This window comes from Lycorma delicatula, chromosome 6 (genome assembly GCF_047948215.1).
Source record: "Lycorma delicatula isolate Av1 chromosome 6, ASM4794821v1, whole genome shotgun sequence".
Classification (NCBI taxonomy): Eukaryota; Metazoa; Arthropoda; class Insecta; order Hemiptera; family Fulgoridae; genus Lycorma; species Lycorma delicatula.
Window position 1 is genome coordinate 51206831 of NC_134460.1, and position 22522 is coordinate 51229352.

At 30.4% G+C, this 22522-nt stretch overlaps 1 protein-coding gene across 1 annotated transcript in view; it reads left to right on the forward strand.

Annotated features, from left to right (window-relative positions):
• LOC142326613 (uncharacterized) overlaps window positions 1-18851 on the forward strand; it is a 39973-nt gene extending 21122 nt beyond the window's left edge. The window contains exons 7-11 of the mRNA XM_075369204.1: window positions 924-1098; window positions 3726-4033; window positions 8950-9212; window positions 12351-12461; window positions 18371-18851. Of these exons, the coding sequence (XP_075225319.1) occupies window positions 924-1098; window positions 3726-4033; window positions 8950-9212; window positions 12351-12461; window positions 18371-18530 (1017 nt within the window). The 3' untranslated portion in view covers window positions 18531-18851. The remainder of the gene's footprint in view (window positions 1-923; window positions 1099-3725; window positions 4034-8949; window positions 9213-12350; window positions 12462-18370) is intronic.
• The last annotated feature ends 3671 nt before the right edge of the window (window positions 18852-22522 follow it).

Sequence of the window (22522 nt, forward strand, 5' to 3'; positions counted from 1 at the left end):
ATCTGAAGTCATGCAAGCTAAATGTGGAGGTAAAGATGCTCAAAATTTTGACAAAATAATTATCATACATACATAACCAAACATCAGTGTTTGATGTGCAAATTCCTTCCATGGTGTAATAGTTCATTCATTTCATGAAAAAAACTGTAGGCAATGAAGTGTTGTCAAGACTAAATTCAACAGTTTAATAAATTTAAAGGAAAACAAACAAAAAGTTTGTTTAATGAAATGTTGCTACCCATAAGTAAAGAAAATCTTCAAAATAGCTAGAATATTTTTGTTATCACTTCACCCTAAAAGCAGTGTGTTCACAAAAATCAACAGATTTTATATCACTAGATCTCTTTTTCTTTGGGATACTTAAGTAGTGAAATTTTTTCAAAATAATCCTGGCATTCTTGATGAACTGAAAACTAATATTGAAAGTAAAATTTCAACTATTATATAACAGGAAAAACTAGATACATTCTGAAACACTAAACTGAATCATCAGAATATAAAAATTTCTGATTCTATGAAAAAAAGTATCTAATAAATCTAAAAGAAATCTTATTTAATTCTATCAAATTAAAAAAAAGGCTTAATTTTGGTATTTTTTTTCAAAATGATGGCCTAGAAACCAAAATCAGACATATTAATAGAAAAATTTGACATCAACAGTCCATGCTCAAAAAATGTCATTTAAGAATCTGCTTAAAGATACATTTTTTTAACCAAAATCTTTTTTTAAAGATTCTTTGGATTAAAGTTAATTCAAGAAAAAAATCATATGATTTGCATTGATTAGTTTTAAAATGATATCATTCAAAGTATAAAAATCACACTACTAGGACCACACAAAATGTGATGAAGTAATGAATAGACATGAAAAGTTTATAAAGAAGTCAATAATTTCAACACATTTTAAACATTTTTAATTTTAGGTTGAACAAAATGAAATGTTTGACTACAAAATTTTATGCGAAGGCTACTATTTGAAACCTGGTAATTATTGTATATTTATAAAATACTATGATGACAGATGTATTAAAAATTCCATATGGACAGAAAGAACTAGTATGTCTTACACAGTATCCTGCATGTGGTCCAAAACAATAGGTAAATGAATTTACCCAAATTATTTTCAATATAAATAATGTTTACATATGAAAATATTGAGCAGTCAGTGTGTTCATCATATCAATATAAAATAACAATATATAACTACATTTGAATAACTGTTTCTCAACTGTCTGAAAACAGTTTATATAGATATCACTTAACTCGTACTATACCAATCTTTATTATAATGCTGTAACTCTTGAAGAGTATCTGTGGTACAAAAAATTCTAACAGTGTTGCTTTCTTTGAGAGTAAGGATATTCCCAGTTTTAAAGAGAGTGATAAATTCAGAATGTAAATGCAAATGGTTTATTTGGGCTCAGCCATTTACAATAGATATATGCAATAGAACATTCAGTTCATTGAAAAAAAAAAACTATCAGATATTTTTATTCCTTAGTGAACTCGGAATGAGATTCTAATTATTCTTGAAAATGTCTGCTATTCTTGCTGTTTTTAAAAGTGAACTGTCTCTCATATCAGGTTACCTTGTAATTCTTTGATTATTAACAAATAAATCTGAAGTATGAATTAAATAGTTATTATGCAGTTAAAATTGATAAATTTTTATGAAACATGTTATTGTACAAATATTTAATTATGTTAGTGGTAATATTAGTTATTTTTTTACAAAAAAAAAAAAGCTGAACATTTTTTATACTTCCCTGGCAATTGTTATTTATTCTTATATAGTGGAAAAATAATAAATATGGAAAACATTTTTTAAATTTATATTTTAATCAATAATTCAAAAAAAATTGGGTTAAAAATATGCAATACAAGTATATAACCTTTTTAATTTTTGGAGAATTTGGGGCAAATTTGTTTAAAGTGGTAAGATAAGCGTGTCCCCATGTTCTGAGCTTCATATAAAGTGGGGTTATGTTAACAATATTTTGAGAAAATTGACCCTAAAGAAACTATCTACCTCATCCCCTGAAAATGTTGACTACATACCTTTACCAACAAATTTCTCCATGTATAAGTTTCTGGGTCAAATTTTATTAACATTGGTTCATCCAGTCAAAAGTTATTATGCTTCAAACATGCCAAATTATGTACATACAAACATTACCCCCACTTTTTTGTTTTTTGGGAGTCTAAGTCATGAAACATCAAGAAATTCAAATTTTGTTTTTATGTTTCATTGTATGGTAACCAGTTTTTAACAGATCATCATACTGTCCTTTTTGCACCATAGCTTTAGAGCTATGATCCCAGCAAACTAAAATTAAATACATTAATAACAATAAGAACTAAACAAATTTAATGTGTAGAGTAGAAGAACACTGGCACATATTGTAATATTATGAGGTTACTTTTAGTGCTCAATAAATTAAAAGTGGTCTTAATTATGAACACAAAACTTAGTGACAAAAAGGGTTTAAATCTGCATTACGATGTCAAATGTTAAAATATTAAACTGTATATCTAAAGACTTGTACACATATTGTAGATCAAGGCTGACCACCTGATTTTTTGGCATTGGTTGAGAGTATATGGCTGGAAGATATGATTAAATGGGAGAGGGTCAATACATTCATTGGCTTCAGTTTAAGTTAGTTGTCCAGTAGATGAGTGCTAATCACATCAAAAATATTTGCATTGCGAAGTGTGTTCATTAGACAGGCACTGGCTCCCACTCCTGCAATTATTTCCATTCATATTCAGTAAATCCTCTTAAGTATGTACCGTATTTTTTTGGTTTATTTTCAGTTGTATTTATTTATCACGGATTTGAATAACATGGACTCTTAGCATTAATTGAACTTTTATTTAGCATTCATTTTTATGAGTACAAAATTAAAGAAAAGTGATGCTTGAAATTACATTGTTGTTCAATTGAAGTGAAGAAGAAAATGGGATAAATTATTAGCTTAGTTCACTATGAAAAGAAAGATTTGCTTAGTTCATTATGTAAAAAAAATGTAAAATGGGATCTGGGTCTGACAATCTTACTGATTTGATTTTAATACATGATGATCTTGGTGAGAAAATAAGATACAAGTAAGAAAAAATAAGTGTAAAGATAGGGCAAGATGGGAGCTACTATATACAATTTTCAATTTTACTAGCAAATGCTCAACAAATTGATTAACAGCACAAAGCTGTTAGATAAGTGTGTATAGCATTCCCAATGCCAATCCATTGGTGACCAACATTTGATAAAAGGATTCCCTAAGTTAGTGTTGGCTTGCTACATGTGTATGGGCCTTTACAGTGTGATGTCTCCACAACAATTGGAAAAATTCAGTCAGGAAGTTGAATGTGTGAAATAAAGGTAAAATCTCAAATATCTGAAACTATTTTTAATAAACCAGTTTTAATAGATTATTAATGTAATATTCAGTGCAGTTTTTGATAATGTCATTAGCATTGATTTTGCCTAATTTCATAAGCACGCTATTTTAAATTTATTAAAAAAAGATGACAATATCTGAGATTCATGAGGTTCAAATACTCTCATGTGTTGATTAAAGTCCACATTTACACCATAATGATTCAAATGGTCAGAGCAGATTAGAGGGCTTATTTCACTATTAAGAATTTTTCTTATATTTTCAGAAAGTAGAGTTATTATGGATTAATGGCAATTTTTCTCAGATAAAAATTTTATGTTTCAGTGATTGAAGAAGGAAATTTCTCCAAAAATGTAATTACGACACCATTAGCAGATAACGAAATCAACAATTCTGTTAATGGTAGATTGATTTTTATCATTATTGGTATTATTACTGCTATCATCTTCATATTAATAGTTAAAAGACATACTAAATTTTCAAAGAAAATACATGATTTTTATAGTAATGAAGAAGAAATAAATTTTAATTTAGGACAACCTAACGTTCTTTTGTTATATCCACGTGACTGTTTATTTTTAATGGATGTTATGATTCATTTTGGTAAAGTCCTAACATGGGCAAATTGTAAGGTAAGTTTATATTAAAATTAATTACAGGTAGTAATCATATTATGTACTCTCTAAGCACAAAGGCAACACCCACAGAAACAATAAGTGATATTATTCTTATATCTGGAAATATCATACATAACAGCCAGTTTGCTATCATTGGAAATTTCCTTTAAATTCAGTACTATACAATATTTAAATATGTTTGTTTTTAAAAACTGTTAAAAACAAAGTAAAGATTGTAAATCACATCAGTAAGTTTAATTTTATGTAATAGATAACATACATAATTTAAATCTTTTTAAAAACTTATTATTTTACACTGTTGAAATTAGATAACACTTTTTATCACAATATATGTATGATGATTTGAAAAAAATTGTCAGTATTTATTACACAACTGCCCAAAAAGGAATGTAATGTTTTTAGGGTGTATGTACGTTTGTTCTACCATAGCAGCTCAACGGCTGAACCGATTTAGATGTATGATCTCGCATTGGAATCCTTACGTTATGGGAAGTCTCATAGGCTATACAAATATAAATATATATATATATACACATGTCAAATTGAAACTAAAAGGCCACAAATATCAAATATACGATACTAAATTGATAATCGGTAACATTTTCAGTATTGATTTATTTGTATCAATAATAGTTCTGTTTTAATATCTGCTACAATATTGAATGAATGAGTTACAATAGTAAAATTTATTAATTTATTTTATAATTATTATTACTATTGTTATTTATTGTTTATAAACATTTAAGAAAAAAATCTAATGATTTTTTGATGAGCAGTATCATGTAAGCATGTTGCTTGTTTGTTGCTCTTATTTGTTGGTGTTGCTTTTTCTTACTTGCTGTTTATAAACATTTAAGAAAAAAAATCATATGATTTTTTGACCGGCAGTATGTTCGATCAAGCAAGCATGTTCTTTTTACTGCTAAATATTAACTAATAATCCCTGTCTTTTATTTATACGACTGCCCAAAAAGGAGTATTTAGGATGTTTGTTTGTTCCATCGTAGCAGTTCAACAGATGAACCAATTTAGATGTATAACCCCACGTTGGAATCGTTACATTACTGGAAGTGTCATTGGCTGTATAAATACATATGTATACATACATATATATATACAAACTTAAATGTAGTTTATTTTCCTCTTGATTGGATAGAATTAAATATAATAACAAAACATACTTAACTTAAAAATATTATCTTTATTAATGTCTTGGGTAACCCAATCAAGTACGCAAACTTATAAAGTAGATTAACAACATTTCACTTAGAATTCTGTAAGTTTCCTCAACTGACAATACACATTCATACACACATCATACAAAATTCTCTTATATACTAAGAAATTTACTGCTGGCTTCTGCAAAGGCTTCTATTACAACAAGGGTGGGGATAAAATATGGCTATCTAGGATAGGTAGACCAATTAATTTCTTAATATGTAGGAGAATTTGTATGATGTGTGTATGAATGTGTATTGTCACCTGAGGAAGCTTAGAGAATTCTAAGTGAAACGTTGTGAATTTAGTTTATAAGTTTGTATAGTTGATTGATTAACCAAAGAGATTAAAGATAATATTTTTAAATAAAATATATCTTATATATAATATAAACTTATTCAGCCACTTCACAAAGTACAGAATTCAAGAACACTCTTACCTTACTTTTTCATTTTCAAAGCGCTTTTGAGTCTAAGCCCATCATCTTCAGTAATTTAGAAAAAACTTTTCTTTTTTACATTTACATATTAAATATATGATATGTTAAGATTTTTAAAACAAATATTTGTTCAGTCAATATTTTTTTTTTTAAATTTAAAGCATTATTAAAATCTTTAACATGCTGTCAATATAGTACTGTAATATGTAGAGTCTAATATGTAAAGTACGATAGTGTATTAATATATTGACAGCATACAAGATCTTAAATAACATAGTTTTAAATTTTTTTAAAGTTTTATATTGACTAAACAAATATTTTTTCTAAAAATTTTAACATATCATGTATTTTAATATGTAAATGTAAAAAAGAAAAAAAAGAAAAATTTACTGAAAATGGGCTTAGGCCTGAATGCGCTTTGAAAATGAAAAAAAAAGTAAGGTAAGAATGTTCTTTAATTCTGTACTTTCTGGAGTGGCCGAGTAAATTTATATTATATAATAAGGTAGAATTTACGTACAGAGGAAATATGGACTACAAAAAATTTCATTTAAATATACACGCGCACGCGCACTCACAAACACACACACACACACACACACACACACACACACAGAGAGAGAGAGAGAGAGAGAGAGAGATATTCCACTTATCAAAACAATGAAAAAAGTTCATATAAACATACGTCTGGAAACACTTTGTTAGCAAGTTACGGCTAACGAAAGATTTTGCTTGGATCTGAGCTCCCCCAGTAAAATGAGATCATACTGAAACGTTTTGAACATTAATTGAGATGTGGAATTAATGGTCTTGACCTGAAAAATTCAATAAAATAGTACCACAATTGTATCTCCTTTAGTTTTTAAGATATTTGACTTAAAACCAAAAATTAGGGGTCAAAAAAACAATTTTTTAATGTTTCACTTAAAATAACTTTATTAAATAAGTAATAAATGGATAACGGTTATCTACAAAACTTGTAGAGAATTTAATTCTTAGAAAAGTGATGTAATCAACTTCTTTGAACACTGAGCACAATGTTTTCAAATTCGTTTTTATTGAAAACCGAACACAACTAACAGTTATGAAAACTGAACACTGCAAACGAAAATTTAAATTATAGGCCTATTTCTCTCAAAATAATTCTAACCAAATTCATTTAAATATTCCACAGTATTTATCATATAATTAATTTATTTGATTTGATGTTTGATAAACTTACAGTGAGTATTACATTAGCCACTCAAAATGTCCACCTCCATTGGCAATACACATTTTAGCGCGACGACTTAAGGACGCCGCTGCCTACACCAACATTCGTGTGCTGTTTTTAATTTCTTGAGAGACAACTATGAATGATTCTTTGTAAAGTTCACGATCATTGTTAGATTTCTGAGCATACACTAATGGCTTCATGTGTCCCCATAAAAAGAAACCCAACGGGTTCAAATCAGAGGATCTGGCTCGCCACGCTATTGGTCCTCCTCGGCCAATCCATCTGTTTGGATATGTTTCATTATGATGCTGAGTTGCACGACGATCAAAATGTGCTGGGGCTCCGTGATGTTGGAAATACATAACTCTTCGCATTACCAGTGGAACATTGTCTAAAAGTACAGGAATTTTATTTTGAAGAAAATTTAGATAGGCCTTCCCACACAGTCGATGATTAAGGAAGTAAGGTCCGATCAGAATATTTCCTACTACAACGCACCAGACATTTAACGAAAATCGACATTGATAGTTTGATTCTAAGGTGGCGTGCGGATTGGTGTCATTCCAAATACGATTGTTGCCATATAGTGTACAAATGCCATTAGTGTAAATGTTGCTTCATTACAAAACAGTATTTGAGTTAATAATACATTGTTATGCAGTAACCAATGGCATAAATTAATTCTCTAATTGAAATCACGTTCTTCTAGATATTGTACTACTGAAGACGGTATGGATAAAGATGTTCACGGTGTAATGTTCTTGATATGCTAACATGCGGAATATGTACACGTACAAATAATCTTCGTGTATTGTTGAAGGACTTCGCTGTATCATAGGCATTATCTGTTTGCGACTGTCGCATTCCCGTTCAGATTGTAACACAAATGAAAATGACCCACGTTCTCTCAGTTTTCTGTGAGTACCTGTCTGTTGGGAATAATTCGATTAGGAAATCGTATGCGATATAACTCAACAGCTTCATATGCATTACCATTGCAGAACCCGTAGACAAAATGAATATCTGCATATTCCTCGTTCGTAAATTTATACGACATTTTCCACTGTTATTGCAAGTCAACATTAACTTAAAGAACACAAAAAAATAAAAAAGGGAAATAAACATGAACGTTATTACACCAAAAACACTTACTACCGAACAATTGCTATTCTTCTCGGTATTATTTCACGTTGAACTTCAAACCGCAGCACAAAACTAAGTATTACTAGAATGTGTAAGAACATATCAATAACCTTTGCAATGTAATACACAGTAGGTGGCTCCTATGTGAATAGTTCAGCACTCCCAGTTGCATACATACACTAAAAAGTATTAAATGTTTTCCGATCACAAATACAGATATGCCGGCTAGATGAACAGATATGTTCATCTTTAGTTGTGCTTGGTTTTCAATAAAAACGAATTTGAAAATATTGTGTTCAGTCTTTATAGACGTTGAATACTTCACTTTTTTAGGAATTAAATTCTCTACAATTTTTGTAGAAAATGTTTATGCATTTATTACTTATTTAAGAAAGTTATTTTAAGCTAAACAATAAAAAAATGTTTTTTAGACTCCTAATTTTTGGTTTTAAGTCAGACATCTTAAAAAGTAAAGGAGATACAGTTGTGGGACCTATTTCATTGAGTTTTTCAGGTCTAAAACCAATAATTTTGCCTCTCAATTAACGTCCAAAAAATTTCAGTACGACCTCATCTCACTGGGGGAGCTGAGATCCAGGCGAAATCTTTCGCTAGCTGTAACTCGCTAACGAACCGTTTCCAGACCTATGTTTATATGAACTTTTTTCATCGTTTTGATAAACGGAATACGCCTGTAAATTATTGTAGATTCCTTTTGAAACACTGTGTAAGTGTGTTTTTTTTTTAATGCGCGAGATAATGCGCGCGCGCGTGTGTGTTCGTAGAGAGAGAGATTTTTCATTTGTACAGAAAAGATTAAAAAATACATTATTAATTTATGTAAAAATTATCAGAAAAATATGTTTAAAATTATAAAAACATTACCTTTTTAAGGTTTTTGATTGCTGGGATCCTGCACAGTACAATTCAGTTGTCGGTGAACCAAATCAATGGGTGCATACTTTACTTAAGAATGAATCAATTGAAGTTATTGTAGTAGCAAATGAATGTTCACAACTTATTGAAAAGAAAATACTAAATGAAGTTTACGTTGAATATAAAATACCACAATGTTTTGATAACATTTATTTGTATGCTGTACACTGCATAAACCAATCAATTGTAACTACTTCTCATCAAAAGATACATGTAATCAGGTAAATATAAGTAACTTATAACACTTCAATACTTTTAGTTTTTCCTACGATTAGAGATAATGTACATAGTTCATTCTTTCATCACAGAAAGAAGTACATTGGTTTGCTGCTTTGTATTAAACATCTCAGACTATCTAATAGCTAGTCTACATAGTTTATATGTAAAGCACCAGAAATATAAACTGCACCTATCTGAGATTAAAAATGATTAATAAACATCCAGTCTCTGAAATCTACATATTTTGAGAGAGGTTTGATAATTAATGAAACAAATTGATGTAGAGAAAAACAATTTATTCAATGACAATGAAATTTACACTACTTTTCAAAATAGTCTCCAGCAATGTTTAGACACTTGTCCCACCATTCTGGAAGCTTTCTGATTCTTACAGCACAGAAGTCTTTACCTTGCTGTTTGAACCATTCATTTACCACTCACTTTGTTGACCACTTCATTGTCAAACCTCTTGCCATGCAAAATGTCAGAGTGGGCTGAACAAATGAAAATCAGACGGGGCAAGGTCGTGGCTATAAGGAGGATTTGGCAACATCTCCCAAGCCAAATTCTCAAGTGAGTTTCTCCCATTCTCTGAGCGATGAGGGGGCATGCGTTGTCATTTAAGAGAATCACACCTTTTGAGAGAGCACTCTGATGTTTTCACCTTATCACAGGTCTCACTCTCTGTTGGAGCATATGGAGTAATTTGGGATATTCTGACTCACCTGTCTCTGCGAATAAGATCATTTATGTAATTTTGCAGCACGGTAGTCGAAACTTCAACTAGTCTTCCAGAGCGATGGAGATCAGTAACACTTGTTCTGCTGGAATTAAATTGTTCCACCTACTTATACACATTACTGAGTTTTAAAACTTTTCACCATACTGTTTTAACATTCTTGAATAAATTTCTGCTGGTTTCACACCTTCTGATAGGAAAAAACTTATCACTGAATGTTGCTCTTCTGGCATACACGTTTCAAGCGGAGCTGACATTTTGAAATCAACAAAAAAGGTTATGTTTAAACTAATTATGATCGAAACGTGTTCCCAAGGTTGCCAACTTGATACTTAAAAAGTTTCATCGTCATTGAATGAACTGTTTTTTCTAGACATCAATTTGTCTTGTTAATTATTGAACATCCCTCGTAAATCATGCTTTTTTCATCATAGTTGTAGCATATTACAGATAATACATTAAGATGAAACAGTTTCTAAATACGAGATATTTACGAATTATGGGCAACATTAATACCTTAATTTGGACAACTCAGTACATTAATAAGAATGTTTTTAATAAACATAAGAATTCAGCAAAAGTTAGTCTCAATTAACAAAGTTAGCAGTCTATTTATTAATCTGTATTTTAATGATTGCTCTATAGACATCAAGTTAGTATTCAATTTCAGTTATATTGTTGTTTTATTAAAATACTCATATTTTTATTTAAAACTTGCTGGTTACAAGACTCACCTATGATTGTTGAAAATTAAAAAAAAAAACAAGAGCTTATTGAAACTCTTTAAAATATGGTCAGTTAAATCAGTCTATTCAAAAAATAAATCATCAGCAGTTGCATTTATGGAAAGTGTTAACAATACACTTTTTAAATAATTACAATAATTTGTTTTAATCATGTTCAATACTTTCATAATTCATTCACAAACTGGAGCTTCTTCTAACAGTCATTTTCCCTCATGGCATCAGTTATTGATAAGGTCTCATCACCCAGTTACAATACTCTTTGCACATATGTGGTGTTTACAGTTAAGTAAAATCTTTCAACATTAATTGTATGTTAAGTTTCCATTATTCTTAATCATCATTTGGTAGAGTTAATTAGTTATGCCAAAAATTGATCATAGACTAAGAGAGCTGACTTCTTTAAAAGTCCACTCAATTGCATTCCTCATACTTCATCCACCAAACAATTTAAATTTACTTCATCCATCCAGCCTTTGTCACAGCCATGTATACAAGTACCGCTAAGAAGATTATCTTTGGAGTGTTTTGTATTTAAAAAAAATGTTTTGTATCATATGTATAGTGTAACTGCACGAGAACTTAGAGTACAGTTGATTTCATTATACTTCTTTCCGTGTGTAATAGTAATTTTGTTATATAAGAAAATTTGTTTTTAGAGCTAATTTTTCTAAACAGCAAAGTGCATCTTATACCATGGCAACTATGGTGTAATAGTTACTATTTACACTTTATCAAACACTCAGCTAAAGGGTACGAAAACATAAAAAACAGCATTTTTTACCCCAATTTATTGAGTTTAAACCCAGATTTCTCAAATACTACTGAATATATATTTCTGGGACTTACTTTAATCAATTTTTCAAGTCAAAGACCATAAGAAATCACTATTTCTGCCCCTTAATTAACATTGTAAAAATTTCATTATGACCTCATTTCACTGGGATAGCTGAAATTCAAGCAAAATCTTTCACTAGTCGTAACTTGCAAACGAGCATTTTAGGACATATGTTCATATTAACTTTTTCCATTATTTTCATGAGTACAAAAGGTTATGAATGCCCTGTAAGAACTTTGTGACACACTCTGTATATGAACAACTAAAACTTATCCCTTATGATGGTGAAAGACCTTTCGAAACCATTTATGGGATCAATAAAGCTAAACAATGTATGAAATATACATTATGAAATATACAAAATGATAGCAGGTGATCTGACAGAATATAAAATTCACACATCAAACTGGCATGCCGTTCTCAAGATCCCGTTACAGACCCATGGTCCAGTTTCAGGAGTGACTTTTACATCACATCAACTGTGTTTTTTTATTATGACACCTAGTAAATATATATATTTATACATTCACTCATCTTTGTGGAATGGTGGTGGAAGGGGGTATGCCTCACTATCTTATTTTAACATATAGAATAAAATTAAAACAATGCTGTCACTATTTAACTTAATACTATTAGTTAACATATTGTACTTCTGTTAAGGTTTACTATGGTAGAGGGCAGTAACTGTTGAATTAATAAACTGACTTTCAAATCCGTTGTAATATTGTTCATTTGTAATATTTCCTTTCTATAAGTAGCTTAAGTATAAAAATGATCACGTACCTATAATTTACAAATAGTATCGTAAATTTTTTTTCAGTCTAAGCCAAATATCAGAAGGCGATAAAGATATTGTATTGGAATTAATAAATCCATTACAAAGGTATTGTTTACCGATACACTTGGAGCAACTTATTCTGACTTTACATAAGTAATTATGCTTTATTTATCATTTTTGTTAGATAATATGCAAGTATATTAGTTGTAGTTTTTGCTTATATTAGAAATTATAAGTTATCATTTATTAGTTTTCAACAGTTTCATTTATTAGTTATAAATGAGACTGTTGTTAGAATACAAAGGAAATAAATCAAGACATAACTTGATTCAAATTAAGCTATACAACATAACCCACCGGGTTGGTTTGGTGGTGAACTCGTCACTGAAAATCAGCTGATTTCGAAGTTGAGAGTTCTAAGGTTCAAATCCTAGTAAAGACAGTTACTTTTAAACAGGTTTGAATACTAGATTGTGGATATCGGTGTTCTTGAGTGGTTGGGTTTCAATTAACCACACATCTCAGGAATGGTCAATCTGAGACTGTACAAGGTTACACTTCATTTACATTCATACTTATCATCCTCATTCATTCTCTGAAGTAATACCTTATGGTGGTTCCAGAGGCTAAACAGAAAAAAAAGAAAAGTTATACCAACATTGCACTCCTTAAAATTATGTTGAAACTTTTTTGAAGTGGTTTAAAAAAAATGTATACTTTAACATTCACTTAACATATCAACTAAAAATGCAAGAGATGTAAAAATGCAAGAGAAAGCAACTGTATCTTTTTACTGCTGAGAAGCTAACATGGGAAATTGGACTTAATATACATGAATGCCAAGAAGTTGCAGGAGAAAGTTAGATATGATGGCCATTCAAGATAATGGCCATCATTGAAAATGAAATATATTAGATTGTTGAGAATGAAAATATTAAAAAAAATAATTGAAAAGATTATTCAAACAACCTCTATAGACTCAGTATTAAACTCATGGGAGAAATGGTAAATATTGAAATATTAGGATGATTCGAAAACTTATTCATAACTGTAGAAAAAATTAAAGCAAATTTTAAAGATATTCTGTAGAGACCAAAGTAGATCCAAACGTTTTAGAAAAGGCCATTAACTATAACAAAATCTCCTGAGAAATATATCAGTTGAACACATGTATTCATCCCATTACAGCTGGGATAAAATCATTAAATTTGTTTTGAGTTCAAATTTTACTAAAAAAAAACAGATTAAAAAATTAAATATTTATATGAAAAATGTACATAAAAAATAAAGTGTAAAATAAGATTTTAGAAGGATGAAAATTAGTGGAATAAGATAACATTGTTACAAGACAGAAGAATGGCTACTCTACAGAAGCCTAACAGTGAGAGAAATAACAGAAACAGTGATAGAAAGCTAATTACAAAGAGAATGTAAATTCAGAAATAATGGAAACTTATATGTTATAGTATGTAACCTCCTCTATGAATCATGAGACCTTGCCGTTGGTGAGGGGGCTTGAGTGCTCAGGGATACAGAGTAGCTGGACCGAAGGTGCAACCATATCGGAGAGGTATCTGTTGAGAGCCAGACTAAGGAATGATTCCTGAAAGAGGGCAGCAGCTCTTTCAGTAGTTGTTAGGGGCGTGAGTCAGGACGACTTAAACGGCCGTATCAACATCACTCAGTCCTCTGAGTACTGCGCAGCTGAAAGCAATGGAAAACTACAGCTGCTTTTTTTTCCAAGAAAATGTGGCTCTGCATTTTCACATAGCAATAATGGAGGCGCCTTCCTTGGTAAAATATTCCGGAGGTAAAATAGTCCCCCGTTCGGATCTCCGGGTGGGGACTACTAAGGAAGGGGTCACCAGAAAATTAAAAAATAACATTCTACGAGTCGGAGCGTGGAATGTTAGAAGCTTAAAAAAGGTTGGTAGGCTAGAAAATTTAAAAAGGGAAATGGGTAGGACAAATGTGGATATAGTAGGAATTAGTGAGGTTCGGTGGGAAGAGGAAGGCGACTTTTGGTCAGGTGATTTTAGAGTAATTAACTCAGCGTCAAATAATGGGCAGGCAGGAGTAGGTTTCGTGATGAACAAGAAGATAGGGAGGAGAGTGGAGTATTTCAAAACGCATAGCGATAGAATCATTGTAATAAGGATAAAATCAAAACCTAAACCGACAACGATTGTTAACGTCTATATGCCTACAAGCGCCCATGATGATGATGAGGTAGAGTGTGTATACGAAGAGATTGATGAAGCAATTAAACACGTAAAAGGAGATGAAAATTTAATAATAGTTGGAGATTGGAATGCAAGCATTGGAGAAGGCAAGGAAGGAAATATAGTGGGTGAATACGGGCTGGGCAAAAGGAATGAAAGAGGGGACAGACTTATAGAGTTTTGCACGAAGTATAATTTAGTAATTGCCAACACCCAATTTAAAAATCATAATAGAAGAATATACACTTGGAAAAAGCCAGGCGATACTGCAAGGTATCAGATAGATTATATCATGGTTAAGCAAAGATTTAGAAATCAACTCGTTGACTGCAAAAGTTACCCTGGAGCAGACATTGATAGCGACCATAATTTGGTGATAATGAAATGTAGATTGGGGTATAAAAACCTGAAGAAAAGGTGTTAGATGAATCGGTGGAATTTAGAGAAGCTTGAGGAAGAGGAGGTAAAGAAGATTTTTGAGGAGGACATCGCAAGAGGTCTGAGTAAAAAAGGTAAGGTAGAAAATGTAGAAGAAGAATGGGAGAATGATAAAAAGGAAATTCTTAAATCAGCAGAGGCAAACTTAGGCGGAATAAAGAGAACTGGTAGAAATCCTTGGGTTTCAGATGATATATTGCAGCTGATGGATGAACGTAGAAAATATAAGAATGCTAGTGATGAAGAAAGTAAAAGGGAACTATCGGCAATTAAGAAATGCTATAAACAGGAAGTGCAAACTGGTGAAAGAAGAGTGGATTACAGAAAAGTGTTCAGAAGTGGAAAGAGAAATGAACATTGCTAAAATAGACGGAGCATACAGGAAAGTTAAGGAAAATTTTGGGGTACATAAATTAAAATCTAATAATGTGTTAAACAAAGATGGTACACCAATATATAATACGAAAGGTAAAGTCGATAGATGGGTGGAGTATATTGAAGAGTTATACGGAGGAAATGAATTAGAAAATGGTGTTATAGAGGAAGTTGAGGAGGATGAAATGGGAGAAACAATACTGAGATCTGAATTTAAGAGAGCATTAAAAGATTTAAATGACAGAAAGGCTCCTGGAATAGACGGAATACCTGTAGAATTACTGCGCAGTGCAGGTGAGGAAGCGATTGATAGATTATACAAACTGGTGTGTAATATTTATGAAAATGGGGAATTTCCATCAGACTTCAAAAAAAGTGTTATAGTTATGATACCAAAGAAAGCAGGGGCAGATAAATGTGAAGAATACAGAAAAATTAGTTTTACTAGTCATGCATCAAAAATCTTAACTAGAATTCTATACAGAAGAATTGAGAGGAGAGTGGAAGAAGTGTTAGGAGAAGACCAATTTGGTTTCAGGAAAAGTATAGGGACAAGGGAAGCAATTTTAGGCCTCAGATTAATAGTAGAAGGAAGATTAATGAAAAACAAACCAACATACTTGGCGTTTATAGACCTAGAAAAGGCATTCGATAACGTAGACTGGAATAAAATGTTCAGCATTTAAAAAAAATTAGGGTTCAAATACAGAGATAGAAGAACAATTGCTAACATGTACAGGAACCAAACAGCAACAATAACAATTGAAGAACATAAGAAAGAAGCCCTAATAAGAAAGGGAGTCCGACAAGGAGTTTCCCTATCTCCGTTACTTTTTAATCTTTACATGGAACTAGCAGTTAATGATGTTAAAGAACAATTTAGATTCGGAGTAACAGTACAAGGTGAAAAGATAAAGATGCTACGATTTGCTGATGATATAGTAATTCTAGCCGAGAGTAAAAAGGATTTAGAAGAAACAATGAACGGCATAGATGAAGTCCTACGCAAAAACTATCGCATGAAAATAAACAAGAACAAAACAAAAGTAATGAAATGTAGTAGAAATAACAAAGATGGACCACTGAATGTGAAAATAGGAGAAGAAAAGATTATGGAGGTAGAAGAATTTTGTTATTTGGGAAGTAGAATTACTAAAGATGGACGAAGCAGGAGTGATATAAAATGCTGAATAGCACAAGCTAAACGAGTCTTCAGTAAGAAATATAATTTGTTTACATCAAAAATTAATTTAAATGTCAGGAAAAGATTTTTGAAAGTGTATGTTTGGAGTGTCGCTTTATATGGAAGTGAAACTTGGACAATCGGAGTATCTGAGAAGAAAAGATTAGAAGCTTTTGAAATGCGGTGCTATAGGAGAATGTTAAAAATCAGATGGGTGGATAAAGTGACAAATGAAGAGGTATTGCGGCAAATAGATGAAGAAAGTAGCATTTGGAAAAATATAGTTAAAAGAAGAGACAGACTTATAGGCCACATACTAAGGCATCCTGGAATAGTCGCTTTAATATTGGAAGGACAGGTAGAAGGGAAAAATTGTGTAGGCAGGCCACGTTTGGAGTATGTAAAACAAATTGTTGGGGATGTAGGATGTAGAGGGTATACTGAAATGAAACGACTAGCACTAGATAGGGAATCTTGGAGAGCTGCATCAAACCAGTCAAATGACTGAAGACAAAAAAAAAAAAAAAAAAAAATAGTATATAAAAAAGAAAGTTAAATATAAATGATAATCATGAATGTTTAATGACAGTATTTTATATAAACAGAAAATAAACATCAAAGAGGACAGAGGAAACAGTTTGTGAGTAAACAAAAAAAATATTTCATTCATGATAAGTATTTAAATGCACGTAGAGTAAATAAGTAAATGATTTGTAGGATATTTCAGAATATCATATATATTTCAGAATATTTGCAGCTTTCAAGACTCAGAAATCTTAGGGATGTTCCTTAATCTAATGAGTGAAGCTGTTGCTTGTACATCCACATTACTAAGGGACTATATCAAAGAACATGTAGTGTAAGAAGTTAATTATGTTTTAATTGTAACATGTTTTAATTTTAACAGCTTCACGATACAACCCACATAACTTCAAAATACAGCTTTTTTTACATGTGTTATGTTGCCTAAAATACCACTGTCATCAGAAAATTACACACACTGAATAACTCAATATAATAAAATGTCTGATGTAGGTTATAGTTACCTACCTACAGTTATCCACACTTCTAAACAACATACTAGATAAAATAAAAGAACAAAAATATTTATAATTACAGAAAAAACATAACCAATTTTTTTTTTGTATCAGTTAACTGAATAACTAATTTTAAATTAATTAATAGTTATACAAAATTGTCAGCATTTTCAGGACAGAAGGTAACTAAATTTCTTTCAAAATAATAAAAAATAATAATAATAAACAAAAACACTCACTGATACACACATTAATAAACAGTACACAAATAAAAATATACCGATTACATTAAATATTAAATTAGATGAAAAATTGAACTTGCATCCATCCACAAATACCGAGGAACACATACTTGTATAAGCATAACACACAACAGAATCAACCTTTAATAGACCTTCTCATAGAGAAAAAAGTCAGACATATGGTAACATTAACTTAGAAAATTTTATACACTACACATAAAGGCTTCATCCAAACACACTTAACCAATATAAAATTTACAAATACACAACATCTGACAAAACAAGCCACAAAAACAAATATTACTCAGACAAAATATTTTTGTGATCTTTACATAACGAATTTGCTTACTTTTACAAGACAAGCATGACTAACGGCATGCTATCAGAAATTCCACTGAAAAAAAGTGGAAAAGATAAGATAGAAGTTTATTATTTATTTTCTTAAGACATTTGGAAGATCAAGTTACATTAAAATGAAATAAGTCATACAACTTTTGTTTTTATTTAGAATTGAATCAATAGACTAATAATTTATTAATTAATTTTTTTTTCTTTTTTGTTTTAGGTGCCAAAATCCAAGAGTTACTCTAAATTTAGATAACTCATGTGAAATTAAAAGATTTAAATACTTTAATGAGAAATATCGAATATATGTTAAAGATAATCCAAATTATCTAAATTCAATTTTCTATATTAGAGATATCACTAAAGTAACAAAGATTTGATTATAATAGAGAAATACTTTTTTTTTTTTAATTGGTCTGCCTCTACACTATAGGAACATGAACCACTCACCTTTTATAACCATTGAGAAAGAAAATATAGCCCCTGTGTCAGTAAATAAAAAGCTCCCTAAAAATCACCAAGGATAACACCAAAATGCTTTATTTTTTTATTTTCCAATTACAAAAGAAAAAATTTACACAACTTTTACATAGCTTTAGATGTAATATCCCACCAGTTAGTTGAAGCAAAATAAAAATTAAAAAAAACAGCAAAAAAAAATTACTGTTATAAAACAATTACATAATTAACTACGTGAAAATTTTAACAAGCTTTTAACAAACCATGCTAAATTAGTATTAAAGTACAACACACTGCACTAACATGCGTAACATTATGCCTGAGACAACAAAATATTTTACAACACAATACTGTTTAAATAATTAAATAATATTAATTAATAAAATCCACCTTACCAACACAGTGCTGGTAAGGTGGATTTTATTAAAAGTTAATATTATTTAATTAATTAACATATCAGTAGTACCATGTTCAAGAAATTTACAATACTGTTTATTTGGCGAGTACTGGCATATGAGCTGTGCAACTCTTAGTAGTCTCAATCCAGAAACAGAGAAAGTTTCAGACTGGAGACAGGAATACAGAGAGCAAACCTTCATTTACAATTGTAGTTAAGAACACTCGGCTTCATAATTTCACTTTGCCAAAGTTCCTTATGTCCCTAACATTAGCGGCTCGCACATAGGCACTGTAGAACTGCAGCATCCCTTACTTCCACTTGATATTATCGATAGCATTTAATATAATGAATCCTTTTTTCTTTAGTTCTTTCGTTATACTTGTACAATATATAATCCTTAAGCTTAATGTCAGTAGCCATCTCCCAGTTTATTCAAAAGAAACAAAAATCTTTATATGGAACTGTGCGCTTCACAATTCCAGCAGCATGGTATTTGGCTGTTGTGCAGATGAGTTCATAGGAAGCTGCATGCGAGGCCGCAAGGGACAGAGTGCACTGTCGCTCTCGCAATGCCGACCCTGGCGTGCTGGTGGAAGGTAGTTTTTTTACTCCACATGTGTATGGAACGTTACTTGTTTGTTCCCTTTTCTAGTTCAGTTGGTGGAAGGAATATGAAAGCAAAAGCAGTTTAGTTGTTTTTTTCAGTAATCAGAAGATGGCAGAAAACAGGGGCTCTTTGATTGCCAAATCTGTCCAAAAACATGCTGGCAGGGCGAAAGAGAAGGTAATTAGGAAAAACTAATTATGTATTTGTTTCTATGTACATAGAAATTTAAATTAAGCACCATTGGACTATAGTGGACATTTTATTAAGTTATTATCTAATAATACTAAAAAATATTATCTGTATTGATATTTTATTATTTATTTGGTTAAAACGAATACGGTTTTTAAGCACAATGTGCTTAAAAATCGTGTATCATATTCCTGAATGTGATAAAGTGTAGAATTAGAACTAACCTGCTTCCAGCTATTCTGTTTGATTCATTTTTTTCAGTTCTTTTATTTTGCGAAAAACTTTAACCATATCCTTGAAAAGGCCCAGAAAAAATTTTTCTGGAGGAGCGTTCCCACTAATTTTAGCTACGACCACTGATTCTTACTAATTAAAACAAACCAAAATTACTAAAAAAAAAAAACAAACCTCAATTTGCAAAATCAAAATATCTTTTGCTACACAAAAATGGAAGAATACAGACAAGAAAAATTACTTTTTGTAATTAGTATTATAATAACGATTATTTAACAGATTTAAACTAAGCAATAAAGTTTTTCTTATTGATTTATGTACATTTAATTGTACATTACTTTTTTACATGTACTCTATTAAATTATAAATTATCAGTTAGCAATGTCGCATGATAATTCCTAAAATTTAATCAACTGTCAATTTTTCCTTCTTCATTTAAAATTAGGTGAACCTTTAAAATAATTATAAATGCAAATCAATACATATTTCAATTTTATTGTCCTATATGACTAGCTGGAATTCAAATTCAAAATACTAATCGTACATATAACCTATAGAAACTATGATACTTTGCAATAATTAACACAGGTGGATATATGTATATCAATCGTATAAACAATAATTAACTCTGTTTAACTGAATTGACTTTTGTCAATCTAGCTCAGCCCTTGCTGTAAAGGACAGCAGGTTTGGTAGTGTGAATAACCTTCTAATGAAAAAACTTTGTTATTTTTCTATAACATCATACTACTTAAAACCCTAAACCTGCTTGCTAATTTAAATAACATTTCTATTATGTACCTTAAACAACATGTTTTTAGTCGTCAATATTCTTATGAGATACTAACCTTTGATCCTATCTAGACACTTCACAGCTTTATTCTTCATTCTCAACATGGTGATCCTAGCAGGTTCAGACCTGTACTCCCATTATTGATAACAGGAAAGAAAGGATGAAAGATAAGGAAAAAGAGGTTGGTAAGGATGAAAGGATGATCATCCTTTCATCACCTAGTAAGAAAGGATGATTTACCTCCTATCCATTAAAGCGGATCACAATTGTTTAGTATATCTAGCCTGGTAGATTTATCCTTTTAACAGCTGTATGTTTTATATTGTAAAATTGGGTAAATTTTATATATATATAAAACTTGGAAGAAATTTCAATATTACCAGAAAAAGAAAGAAAGCAATGTGGAAAAGAAACTAGAAAAAAAGAAAGCATTGAAGAGAGGAAGAGAAAAAGAAGAAAAAAGAGTGAAGAAGATGAAGTAAAAACGAAATAAGGTGTAGTTGAATCCACTGTTTTCAGTGAATAAAATAAGACTCCAGCTTCATGAAAGTTTTGAGATGTATAGCAGGGTATCATATTCACTGTCTATAATTTTTCTTTGAATTATGGAAATACCAAAGAAAATTACTGAAAGTTAAAATAATTTATAGCGTACCGCTTATATAAGTGATATATTAAAAATAAAAGGCTAATTGTAAGGATGAAAAACACCAATGGTTTAAGTAGATTAAACAATTTTCATGGATCACTGCAGTTTAAAATCAGGTTATTTCTATTTACGTACATTCCAGTAAGTACACTATTATTTTTTCCATGCTGTACTGAAGGAAAAATATTTTTAACCTACATATCATTCTTAATTTACAAGGGGTGGCTGAAATGTAATGGAAGTTTCCATTTTAATGGGAATGTAACTAGAGAACATAATGTCACACAAAGTGACAGGTGCTGCCATCTTGCAGTTTCATTCTCCTACCGGTAACATTCCCAAAACTTATTGACCCATGCACCCCCATTTCTAATCATTTAATTAAAACAATCTAAGTAATTAAAGTTCCCCTTGTACTATTATATACACAATTTAATATTATAATAAAACTTAACTTAAGGATAAAATCAATAAGTATTTGTTTAATTGTTTTTATTGTTAAATATTTCAACAATTTTCCTTGTTTACTAAATGGAAATAATATTGGAAATATATTAACAGAATACTGTTATGAATATTAATACAAGTTCACAAATCTATTTATGGATCAGTTTCAATGGACTAGTTTCCTAAGATGAAAAATAAATGAATAAAATAATATTTTTAAATTTCTTGAAAGTGACATCAATACTATGTGTATTAATATTATTGATATAGTATTATTTAATATTATTGTACAGTAGTTAACTGTACATATTTACAGTTAACTACTGTGTAACCTTTTGCATTTTTTCTTCTATATCAAATTTCCTTGCATTTATCAACAACTTGGTTTTTATACACGATATTTAATTAATTACACATATTAATTGTTATTAGTTTAACAAAAAGTACAACACTAAAAAAAGGGAAAATTTTCCTCATTCAATTATTCAAAATAAAACTTAACAAATTTATCTTTCATGCACATTGAATTCCTTAAAACTCCTGTTACCATTTCTTACATCTAACAACAAGGAAATCTCCCTCCTTTATAGGGCC